This window comes from Heterodontus francisci, chromosome 8, assembly GCF_036365525.1.
Source record: "Heterodontus francisci isolate sHetFra1 chromosome 8, sHetFra1.hap1, whole genome shotgun sequence".
Lineage (NCBI taxonomy): Eukaryota > Metazoa > Chordata > Chondrichthyes > Heterodontiformes > Heterodontidae > Heterodontus > Heterodontus francisci.
The window spans coordinates 73,350,561-73,363,553 of record NC_090378.1 but is presented as its reverse complement, the minus strand read 5'-3'; the positions used below and the strand labels follow the sequence as shown (position 1 = coordinate 73,363,553).

Here is a 12,993-nt window from a genome sequence, read left to right as displayed (position 1 = left end):
TCAAAGGATCTAAAATTTTGTGATGGTATAAAATCATAGGGCTGAATTTTCCTGCGGGCTTTGGGACCCTGATGTCATGACCAAATGGGGGTCCTGAGCCAGCACTTGCTGGCAGGAAGACTGGCACAGAGATATTCCCACCCAATTAAAGACAGTGGGTGAGCAACCTGATGTTGCATGCCCAATCACGGGGTCGGCAGCCCCACTGGGAGAGGTATGCGCTGCCGAGGTAGGTATGAGATCGAAAAGGTGCTTCAACATGAAGGCACCCTCAAAGGGGTAAATTTGAAATAAAATTTCAAGGGGCCAAACAGGCAAGCCCCTTGAATCAGAGGAGAAACCCCTCCAGATGGCTTGTTGGGGAAAAGGGGGGAGCAGCCTCCTTTTTGAGAAATGGAGCCTCTGGCTCAGATGGACCCCAGACTGCTGCAGGGAGGCCACCTCCGCAGGCAGCAGGGGAGCCACTCTGCTCCTAGCAAAGTGCCGGCAAGCGCTCTAAATGGCCCCTAATTGGTGCCTTAAATACACAGATTCGCTGCCTGCCTCTGTTCATTAGGCAGATGATCATTTCCTGCCCACCACTGGGAAACGTCACCGGTGGCTGTCCCGACGTGGCTCCCTACTATTTTCCTGGCAACTCCCCCCACCCCTCACCTCCAAACCCGCCACCCTGAGGCCAGGAAAATTCTGCTGAAAGAGTCTTGCAGCACAGGAGAAGGCCATTTGACTTGTCGGGCCTGTGCAGGCTCTTTGAAATACGTGTCCAATTTAGTCCAGTAGCCCAACTGTTTTCCCATATCCCTGCAAATTAGTCATCTTCAAAGACTTATACATTTGTCTTTTGAAAGTTCCAGTGGATTGTACTTCCACCACCATTTCAGGTAATGCATTCTAGACCACAACAGCCCTCTTTGTGAAAAATTCCTCCTCAATTCCTTTCTTATTCTTTTGCCAATTATTTAAATCTGTGATTACTGACCCACTTGCCAGAGGAAACAGGTTCTCCTTATGTGCTCTATCAAAACCCCTCAATTTTGAATAGCTCTACTAGGTTTCCCTTAACCTTCACTGCTGTAGGAATTGTGCAGCACTTTTACACAGGTTAGTGTTAACGCTGCAGGAGTAATTGAGTAAGAGTCTGCTGCTGGCATAGTCCCACTACTAGTGAGCACGGTAAAATAATCAAACTGTTGTGTTAAAGGGCAATCTCTAAACCATGCTTGTGTCTAATAAAGCTCAACCCTGACAGCAGCGCCGCACATAATTGCAGAGGCAGATTCACTGAGAAGCCTGTGATAATTCATTTTAAAAATATTATCCTTGGTTAAAAAGAAGTGACTGTTGGTGCAATAGGTTAGTGCACTCGTGGTGTGCCATGTCCACTCACAGGGCATGGAAATGGGTAAAAGCATAAATTGTTCCTTAAATTTCATTAACGCTTCAACATGCTGGTAACAAAATTAGAAAATCCAAGTGTCAGCAGAATTCCAAGTTCAATTTCATTTCAGGATAGCTGCAAAGTGTTCCATGCAACTTGCAGCCTATGCAGTCTTTTCATAGACGAGAGTGTAATTCTGGCTGTGTACTGTATGCATGAAGACTTTCTGGCCTGTAGGTTACCTTAATTTGAGCTGAAAGAGGCCCAGAATTGAGTTTGGAGGTAGTATACTATAAGCCATGGAGAGGGGTTGGGTAATTTTCCTAAACTTGGAAAGTTCTATTGGAACTTGGAGAAAGGACTTGCATTTATTTACCTGTTTGCTTTTTAAAATTTGAGTCTAACCTTGACTGCTGGTGATATTAGTGTAAAAACCGCATCTAGACGACATTCCACTGTCTGCTATTTTAGCAGAATTCCTCCACGGAAGTCCTAGCGACGTAGTGGGAAGATTTTCTATCCTTGCTGCTTTTAGGAGAATCATTGTTATATTCTAATGCCAGAAATAGCAACTACTGAGAATCTTCTCTCTTGAGGACTAGCAATAACAGCCTGATACCTGTGGATGGTTTTGTAGTTGGTAATAATATCAGTATATTTTGTAACCTTTGAAATTCTCATGTCTTTGTCACCTTTTCCACCCTCAGGTTGAAGAGCTTTATCGTGTAATCAATAGTCAGAATGAGACTCAGGCCAAGTTGAGGGAGATACTTCACAGAAGTCAGCTTGAAAATCTGAAGGTAGGTGCCAAGTAAAAGGGTAACTTAAATAACCTTGGACTGCACACTCTGTACTTCAAACCTTGCTTATCTTTCACTAATTCTGTCTGAGGTTCTGTACTTAGTGCTCCTCAGAGGTTCTGTCTTGTTCCAAAGCAGTTCCAAATATGTCTTCCCCACTCATTCCTTATAATCTCCAAGTATATCATCATAGATACTTTTATGCCTCCTTATCCCATCGTGTTGATATCAAGTTACAGCGCACCATCTCTGACTCTAACTCATTGTTTCCCAGGACCTCAAAACCATGGAAACCAACATATCCCTAAATTCCCATTCTTTCATAATCTACAGCCTTAAAACTGTAACCCTGCCTTTACCCCTTTATGCATTTTGTTTATTTGGTTCTTTCATTTCAGGAAAAGAAAACTGGGGGAAAAGGGGCTCAAACAGCTAAGTGGGCCAGTGCACTGCCAGGATGCTGCAGAGTCATACACGCCAGAGAGATTGCAGTGGGGATTTTAAGTCAGCTAATTTTAGTGGTGGTTGTGAGTTGGCTGATCTCATTTAGACTATTTATCTCAGTGGGGAGTGATCAGTTAGCTGACTTCAGAGGAGTAGTGCTAAGATCAGAAAATGCAGTTCCCTCACAATTAGCTGCTGAACTTGGGAGAGAAATAAAGTTAGCCAGGCCTCTCGTTCCTGAATGTTGCCTCTTGATCCCTGCTGACACTTATTCTCTAGATTCGCACATGAAGAATGCCCACTTGCATGGGGTACCAGAAGGTTGCCAGTGGTCAGGACATTATATCCCAGGGAGAATTTTAAAATTTAAATGTGATCATCATTTTCCAGTAGTGCTCCATGTACAATCAGCAAGAAGATAAATTACCAAATAATTTAGTGGTATTGGTTGAGGCATAGTACACAATAATAATTCATGCATCACAAATATCACTTCTGTTTTAACATTTTATAAAATAATCATAAATCCCTGCTGTGTTGACTTTGATCATTTACTTGTTAAGTATTTTAGCCAGTAGCAAGCAGTGTGACTGCATCAAGTGATGAGAGGCTGCTAATGATCTAATCAGAGCAGCAAATGGCTGCTGTCAGAGTTGAGCATTCAGATTGAAAGAACAAACTTGCATTCTGTTGGAAGTGCCATCTTTCGGAAGAAATGTTAAACTGATGCTGTGGCTGCCTCTCACTACCTGAAGAATGGCAGGAAGTTTCGGTGTTCTGAATAGCACTTGTATTTGCATAACATTTCTCACAACCTCAGGACCTCCAAAAGTGCTTCACAGCCAATTAATTAGGGAGATGGTGGTGTAGTGATAAAGTCACTAAACTAGTAATCCAGAGGCCCAGGCTAATGCCCTGGGGACACTGGTTCAAATCCCATCACGGCAGCTGGTGGAATCTAAAATTCAATTAATTACTAAATTCAATTTATTAGTAACGATCTGGAATTGAAAGCCAGTCTCAGTAATGGTGCCATGAAACTATCATCGATTATTGTAAAAACCCATCTGGTTCACTATTGTTGTTTAGGGAAGGAAATCTGCCATCCTTACCTGGTCTGGCCTACACATGACTCCAGACCCACAGCAATGTGGTTGACTCTTAAAACTGCCCTCTCAAATAGCCTAGCAAGCTACTCAGTTGTCAAGGGCAATTAGGGATGGACAACAAATGCTGGCGTTGCCAGTGATGTCCACATCCCATGAAAGAATTTCTTTAAAACTTCTGATGTTTAATCACTCTTATAAAGTAGGGAATTTGTGCAGTCTACAATACCACAAACAGAAATGAGATAAAATACTGGTTAATCTGTTTGTAGTGGTGTTGGTTCAGGGATAAATGTTGTCCAGAACACTGTGAGACCACCTTCAGATGGTAAAAGGCGGACAGGGCATCAGTTTAACGTTTCATTTGAAAGATGGCACTTCCAACAGTGCAACACTGCCTGACTTCTTTTACCTGGCGATGGAGGGAATGTGCGATGATGATAAGGGATAATTTTACAAGGTGTTGAAGTAAGAAAGGATGATGTAAAGCATTCCACTGAAGATTTGAAAGATGAAAAAGCCTTTATGTCCTCATTATTCCTTATGTATATTTCCTATTTCTCATTCCACTTTACTCCATACACTTTCCTCTGGGTTGTAGCGTTGTGCATCCTGTCAGAGCACTGACGGACAGCTGGCACCACCACATGCCCAACAACAAGCTGAGCTGCTGGAACTACAGAGTACCTCCTTTTCCAATCAGCTGAAGTTGCAGCGAAGTCAGAGGATAATACGCCAGAAGGAGTACGAGCTGACTGAAGTCACACGGAGGAAAGAGCTGATCGAGACTGAACTGGAAGAGATGTATCAGCAGAAAGAGGTCACCATCAGGCACAATCAAGTAAGCATTTGGTGTTTTAAACCACATCTTGATTTCCCAAGGGTGCATTTTCCTTGCATGCATCATGTTGACTAAGATTCTTTTCTGGCCCGGTTAGCTTTTTGTCATTTGTTTTTCATCAATTTGAAATATGCATGTATTGGGGAGTGAAAACACGGGCCCGAATTTCTCAGCCCCCAACGAGTGGGCTGGTGGTGGTGGGGGGCGTAAAATTGAGTGGGAGACGGGGGTGGGGGGGGGGGTGGTGCAGTGGGGTGGTGGGGGGGCCGACCGATTGTACCCAGCGAGGCCCTAAAAACTTAGGTGAGTTTCGGGGCCGTCCTTCCTCTTGCGTCTAATGGCTGGGTGTAGTCCTAGCAGTGGCCACCGCACCCAGTGAAACTGCTGGGACTAAAATTCCACCATTAAGGACCAAGTATTGTTAGGTCAGCACACTGGATATGGAGTACAGATCTCTGTATTCTACCTCAGCTCCCAACAAGGAAGAGAACCTTCTAATTCACCGGTGTAACTTTTTCCATCACCTGAACCAGTCCCTCCGGCCTGCCTGTGAGATTGTCCATTTGTGCCAAGTAGTGGTGCCAAAAAACACTTAGAACTCTGTTGACACTACCTGAGACAAAAGAGACTTTCACACCATACATTGGCCGGATTTGAAGCCAAGTCCTTGAGGTAAAGAGAAGCATTCCTTCTAAGCTGCGCACCACACAACAACCTGGAAGTTCCCATGCAGACAGAGCACAATTCAGCCTCTTTAAGTTACTGTGCGGCGTGGTAAAAAAATTTAAAGGGCCCACGCACTTATGAATAGGCTACACGCAACGTAAAAAAATTAGAGTAGATGTTGGTGAAATGCAGTGGATTATCTACCTCCAAGTCTCCCAACTGTCATAACGATATTATGGATTTAAATTACCATACAGTTTCATTGATTGCCCTCTTATACAGAGAATCGGTATTCATTATGTGGAAAGCTGCCAGTCAATTTAGTTGTTTGTGGTTTGTTTTAGGAGCTGCGCAGCTCACTGCAACAGGTCCGGCAGGAGCTCCTGGTGAAGGAACAGCACTATCAAGCCCTGGAGAGAGAGCATCAGCGTGAAGTCCATGTCCAGGGGGAGAACATCCAGTGCCTGAAAGAGAGATTACAGGACAAAGAGCACTTCCTGCAGGTACAATGAGGCACCCAATCCTCACAGCAACACAGTCCAGTATTCTTTGCCTTACAGATAGATACTCTTCTTCCCCTCCATTAATTTCATCCCATCCCCAGGATTATTTTTCATTCTTCCCCATCCCTGTTGAGGTTGGCACATTTTGTTGGGATATGCTTCCACTGTTACTGGCAGCCCTCCAGTACCTTCTTGAATTTCCCATACTTCATTCTTGTGTGAGTCTGTACAGTGAGTTTCAGTGGACTTTTCAACCACTGAGTGTATCACAGCTGAGTCTTATCCAGTATCCTCACACACACTTTCCAAGAGGGGTCACCAGATAGCAGTCAGAAGCAAGATCCTGGCTGCTTTTTTTTTTAAACACCTTCCATGATGTTGTTTAGCACTTGTGTAGAGAGTTCTCACCTCAGCCATCCGAGGGAAGAGCAGAGTGCAGGCTAAGTTGTTCCTTACTGGAAGTGAGGAGAATCCTGAGGGTAGGTTGCCAGAGTAACACATTCAGGCAGATGGTTCAGAAGCAAAATTGGTAGAGTCCCTGAGGTGGATCGAGCCCCTGTGCTGTTGGACAGAGTGTGTGCATTGCAGCATTGTCAATTTGGTAGTTGTCTTAACTCTTGAGCAAAAAGGTTTTGCCACTCCGGGGCATGAGCGCATTTCAATGCAGTATTGAGGGAGTGCTGATTTGTCAGAGGCGCTATCTGTGCTGGTGGTTCAGGTGGACATTAAAGATTCCATGCTACTATTCAGAAATGAGTAGGGAGTTCTCTTACTTTCCTGCCCAGCACCTGCCCCTTAACCAATACCTCAAAGAAGATAAACTCTAATGCAGTTTTTGGCTGGAAAGTGGCTGCTGCTTTTACCTATATGTTTAAAAAGTTTAACTTGGAAAGCGAATTCAATGTAAGTGAAATGCTTTGGGATGTTTCTGAAACATGTGATAAAGTGCTGCATAAATGTAGGTTCTTTTTATTAACTATTTGTCAAAAAGTGTGATTTACTAAGTAGTAGACTTCTCACAAATCAGAAGATGACATGGATTTTGCAGTCTGCAGTGACTGAATGGTGCCAGCTATTAGTTACACAGACTTTTTATGGACTTTTGCATTGGATTTTGCAATGGTGCAGTGGTTAGCACCGCAGCCTCACAGCTCCAGCGACCCGGGTTCAGTTCTGGGTACTGTCTGTGCGGAGTTTGCAAGTTCTCCCTGTGACGGCGTGGGTTTCCGCCAGGTGCTCCGGTTTCCTCCCACAGCCAAAGACTTGCAGGTTGATAGGTAAATTGGCCATTGTGAATTGCCCCTAGTGTAGGTAGGTGGTAGGAGAATTGAGGGAAGGTGGTGGGGCATATGGGATTAATGTAGGAATAGTATAAATGGGTGGCTGATGGTCAGCACAGACTCGATGGGCCGAAGGGCCTGTTTCAGTGCTGTATCTCTCTATGACTCTAAATTGCCTTAATTAGAAATCCATTTCAACAAAGCATCCGCTACACCAGATCTGGGACCTGTGTGAACAGAGCAAGCAACTGTATATCTACATAACCAATCAGACTGAAGAATCCTTACAGAGGCATGCAGAGTCTGAACCGGGAAGTGTTAGTAAGAATATTTAATTCAATGTAAAATCATGTACAGAAAGGAAAATAAAGAAGGAAAGAAGTATTGGATTAAGAGAGAGAGATAAAAGAGACAGAAAGAAAACGTTTCAAAGAAACATTTTATTTAATTTTTTTTTTAAATGTCCACCAATAGTTAAAATCTGAAGGTATGAGACTGCACCCTTGTAAAACTTAATTTTCCGTGCCAGAGAGATTATTTGGTAGTAAATACGACTCTCCACTCTGTTAAAAATTCACTTACGCGGAATTGGACAAATCCGAACTTTTTCTGGAGTGTTTAGTGGGTATCACCTATGTACAGAAACTTTATACCCTTCCATATGTTTTAATGATGAGCTTGTCAGCGAGATATTGGCAAAGTGATGTTCCTGGAGGAGCAGGGTAACTTGGACAGCAATGTCCAAATTTCCACGGTCGCCATAAGTTGCTGTCTGATTTACACTTTAATAACAGTGAGTGCTAATAGCTTCAGCGATTATTTCTACAGCAAAATATGGGCCATTGTGTAAAAACTCCCATTACACTGTCCCACAATTTGCCTGAACCTTCCTGAAATCAAGACATATTGAACAAAGGCATTTTTCTGCTTCTGACACCAATCCTTCTTGGTGCGTGAGCAAGTGAGGTTTCAAAATGAGTATGGAAATATGGAGATTTGACTGATATGCTTTATGTTGATAGGGAGCTGGGTTGGCACAGCATCAACTCTTTTCATTTAGATCTTTTACCAGCCAGTGCAGAGATATTGTAATCTTAGCAGCCTGGACTGGAATCACAGCCAGGTGTCCCAAGGTGAAAGGATTCTGTTGTAAAACAATCTTTGTTCCAAGGATTTCTCTTTGTATATTCGTAGCAATATATTGAACTCTTTGACTGCCAGCAGAATGAGGAACAAAGTGGAGAAGAAAGAGGCGCACTGGTAGATAAACTCCGAGAGCGTATCAAAGAGCGAGATAAAGCTTTGGAGGTAGGTCAGATTATCTTGCTTCTGTTTAATGTACAAATGATCTTGCCATTTCTTCCTCAGCTGTATCTTTCCAGGCTTCCTTTACAAAATGCTTTCCTAATACTATTCTATTAAACTTGTTAATGACAAAATTAAAAGGATGTCTCTATTTTGAAAGTAGGGTTCCTGTAATCCTCCTTTTTGTTTAAATGTTATTTCACATCTCTGCACCATATTACACAGTCTGAGGGGATGAAGAAAACCTTCCCTGGCAATTATGCATTAGAGACATTGTAACCAAATGAAGGATTTTTTTGTGCTATTTTAGCAAAATCCTCAAATGACCCTAAAAGACATGCTTCTGAATGCATAAGAAAGCAGCCAGATGAGATATCCTCCCCTTACCACATCACCCCCTCAGGGGTAGCACCATGAGTTGGAAATTAGTAGTTAAAAATGTGATTTTTTTTGTGAAGTAAAGACTCTCATGAGATATTATAGATAAAAATGTGTAAATTTTAAATACTGAATTTGACACTGTTAGTGGATCCCATAAGTGCTGAAAGGATAAGCTACCCCATTGGATATAGAAAGTAGAAAGTTGCTGCTGTGTGTGTTAGCAAAGTAGAGGGAGAGGGGAAAAATACTTTAAGAATTTCTAACTGCAAAGAGTTGCTCAGTACAATTTCTTGAGATTTTATAGTTTTCTTAACAGTTTGAATAAATAGTTGTATATAAACAATACAAGAAAAAACATTAATTAAAACAATAAATCCTCCACAAAATGAACCAATTCACGGTTTGATGAGACAAAGATGTAGATATGTGGGTTGGTTAAACTTGAATATAGTGTTCAGGATAAGGGATTTTCCTGAAGTTATAGGTACCAACAGAGTCTAACTAACCTGGGACACACTTAATGATTGTTTATTTCAATATGTATTCAACGAGCTGAGATCATTGCTATGGAAAGGCAAACCAGATTTGATAAACTATTTCTCAGGCACATCAGGCCTCTGGAGTTCTACAGTTGTACTGATTGTCTTGAAACACTGGGGAAGAAAAAAAAATCAGGCAAGGATGATTCTGACTTAGGGCCGAGTTATAAGCAGAGAGATGCAGGACTGATTGCATTCGAAAAAAAAATCTCTTTTTTTTTCCAATAAAAGATCAGAGATTGAGGTTATAGACAACCGTAACAGACGTTCTGCATCATCAATATTCCAGAAAACAGCCAGATGAATAGCCAGTTAACCTGTTTACAGGTCATGTTGGTTGAAGCAGGAATGTTGACCAGAACAGCAGCAAATCCCCTTGATCATTGAATAATTCCATGGGAGCCTTAACTTCTACTTGAATTCCCAGAACAAGTTGCAGGTTGATAGGTAAATTGGCCATTATAAATTGCCACTAGTATAGGTAGGTGGTAGGGAAATATAGGGGCAGGTGGGGATGTGGTAGGAATATGGGATTAGTGTAGAATTAGTATAAATGGGTGGTTGATGGTCAGCACAGACTCGGTGGGCCGAAGGGCCTGTTTCAGTGCTGTATCTCTATAAAAAAAAAGTAGATCGGATCTTGGTTTAATGTCGCATTTAAAAGATGGCATATTTAACAATACAAAGCTCCCATAGTACTACATAGGAACATCAGCCTAGATTATGTGTTCAAGTACATGAATTGGATTTAAAACCATACCAGGGAGTGAGGGCTACCAACTGAGCTAATGCTGGGAACAATAGATATTGCTGGTAGAAACAAGCTGTACAAAATGGGTTGTCAGCATGAAGCTAGAAGACAAAAATTAACATGCCTGAAGGGAGACTTGAGATTAAAGGAACATTTGTCCCCACACAGCGCAAATTGATGTGTCCGAGATGGGCAACTGCATAGTGGTAATGTCACTGAACGAGTAATCCAGAGGCCCAGGTTAATGCCCTGGGGACACGAGTTCAAATCCCAGCATGGCAGCTGGTGGAATTTAAATTCAATTAATTAATAACAATCTGGAATTGAAAGCTAGTCTCAGTAATGTGTTAGAGAAATTTCCAAGCCTGTTTATGAAGAAGACACTGAGACTAGGATGTTTGGTGAAGATTGTTTATTGCTTGCCACAGAGCTTACTTCTGCTGTCCAAACAACCTGCCAGTGCTGGCTGGCTCTTTATATATACACACTTGGATAGAATTAACTAATTAACACCAACACCTGTTCACCCTATTATTTTGAACTACAGGTATTTATCATCCATTAACAGAACTTCAGACCCTAACATAATGGTGCCATGAAACTATCATCAATTGTTGTAAAAACCCATCTGGTTCACTAATGTCCTTACCTGGTTTGGCCTACATGTGACTCCAGATCCACAGCAATGTGGTTGACTCTTAACTGCCCTCTGAAATGGCACAGCAAGCCAGTCAGTTATCAAGGGCAATTAGGGATGGGCAACAAATGCCTTGTCAGTGATGCCCACATCCCATGAAAGAATAACAAAATAATGTGCTGGTTTTTGCTTGATTACTTTTAGAAATTGGACAATTTTTGATGAACATTCCTTCAGGTAATTAAAGGTGGACTTTTAACTCTCAAAACCCATTCACTTGCACAGAGTTATAATTGGGCCCGAAATGCGTGTGGTGGAGTCCATCAAAGGAGAGTTTTTAAAACGTATGAAGAAGAAAATAGGCTCGATAGGCAGAATATACTTTTTTAATTCCATTCTTTCTTATGTCAAAACTTTCAGGTACTTGGACAAGTTGCATTTGTCCATTCAGTAGTTTATTGGAAAAGTAATGAGTAGGTTATTTGACAAAAGGAGGATTTTAGAAATGTCTCAAGTGGCAGAAAATTAGTACTACAGCATCATAATTTACAACCACTTGCCTTTCTATAGCACCTTTGACATAGTAAAACTTCCCAAGACATTCACTACTCATTTGCTATTCATTTGTCACTGCTCCAAAATACTTTACAGAGTGCAGGTCCCAGAGTTCAAGATCTCTTCAATTTTCAAACTTTCTGAGAATCAGGAGAGCATATTTTGTAACGAGTTGGAGACCACTTATACAATTTCTTTCTAGCGTGCCATTGATGAGAAGTTCTGTACCTTGGAAGAAAAGGAGAGTGAAATCCAGAAGTTGCACCTTGCTCTACGTGAGAAAGAAAGGGATCTGGAGAGATTCCGCTGCATCTTCTCCAATAACGAAGAGACTATTAATGTAAGTGGACACACTGCATATCTACATTTATTTACGCCAGAAATAAATAACGTAGAGTGTTCAACCAGATAAGTGAAAGAGGTCATACAGGTTCTACTTCATTCTGTTTAATGCACAGATGCTCAGCGGAATCTTGTTTATTTAGTCCCTGCCAAAACTACGGGGCCATTTTCGGGTTGGAACCCGATTTCTCAATGGACGGCCATTGCTGAGCCTCTTTCCCAGAGCAATGGCATTAGTATCCCGCCTCTGGGCTCCTAGGCCAACTAGGAAGGGTGGGCAGGATGATATGTCCATTCTAACAAAGGAAGGATTTCTAATTAAGGGATCACCATGGGTTACATGGGCACACCAGCACTTGGATTTTTGAGGCTACAGCAACCATAGGGACGGAGAGGAGATTGGGAAAATTGCTCCCTGGGCCTCTCTGTTACCTGGAGGTCCTGCTGCAGGATCTGAGAGGCTGCAGTGAGGCAAACTCTACCAAGGACAGGAGGAAGAGGACAACCTCTCCAAACAAACAGGCCTGGATAGAAGTGGCCGAGGAAGTCAGTGGCAGGAGTGTGGTCCCTCCAATCTGGAGACAGTGCACCAAGAGAATCCAGGACCTCTGGAGGGTGGGAAAGATGTGTGGCATAACACTTTGAGGTGCCAAGCACCAAACTCTGACTTTCCCAGCATTCTCCTACACAGCACTCCTCAGAACACCTTGCAACTCCACTCATTCCTCTCTCTCTAGGCACCTCACATCCCCATCTGAACAGCCTACACTCACACCCACAGCCTATTCTCCTCTCACATCCATGCCTCACAGCACCCCCCACAAATGTTGCCTTCCCTCCTTTCCACACAAGCTATTATGAACATTTACACCTCTTTGCTTACTCTCCTTGCAGATGAAGAGAGCACACAACTTTGCAAGAGGCACAGACCCAGGGCTGGGGGCGGGGAGGGTGATGGTGCAGGGTAGCGGTTGGCCCTCCAGTGACAGGCACTCTGTCAGCCATTGCCAATGTGTTCCCACCTGCTCCACTGGGAAGGAGCTTTCATTCCAGGAGGCTGCATATGTCAGTAGTGACGTGCCTTGCAAGCCTGAGCCTTCTGAAACATGTTGAGAGCATTGATCCTCTGCTTGTAGACCCTGTGTTGGGAGTCTCACCTCCTTCCAGCTGGATCTCAAAGTCCATCCCATCAGCCCTGTGGAGGGGTATGCAGCTGAGGAGAAGGCAGTTGCTGGTGTTGCTTCTGCTGCTGCTGGATCTGTTGGCGGGGGTGTGGCCTCTGCTTTTGCCTCTCTTCAGAAGTGGAAGGTGGAGTTCCATATGCTGCCAACATGCATGGAAGGCTGGCAGCAGGAAACTGCAGCTGAATATGAATGAAGTGCTAGACAGGTGAAGTGTCTTTCAGGAAGTTAGCAAGCAGCTTTCAAGAAGTGACTGCACTGTCTAAGAGAAGAAGTGCTTTGAA

General features: G+C 43.0%; 1 protein-coding gene across 14 annotated transcripts in view; it reads left to right on the top strand.

The window, feature by feature from the left end:
* The window catches only part of pde4dip (phosphodiesterase 4D interacting protein), a 536,621-nt gene that overhangs the window by 358,444 nt on the left and 165,184 nt on the right, over positions 1-12,993 (top strand). For all 14 annotated transcript variants that reach the window (XM_068037361.1, XM_068037360.1, XM_068037363.1 and 11 more), the window contains 5 exons: positions 2,086-2,178; positions 4,330-4,569; positions 5,580-5,738; positions 8,213-8,326; positions 11,389-11,526. In XM_068037361.1, coding sequence (XP_067893462.1) covers positions 2,086-2,178; positions 4,330-4,569; positions 5,580-5,738; positions 8,213-8,326; positions 11,389-11,526 — 744 coding nt within the window. The remainder of the gene's footprint in view (positions 1-2,085; positions 2,179-4,329; positions 4,570-5,579; positions 5,739-8,212; positions 8,327-11,388; positions 11,527-12,993) is intronic.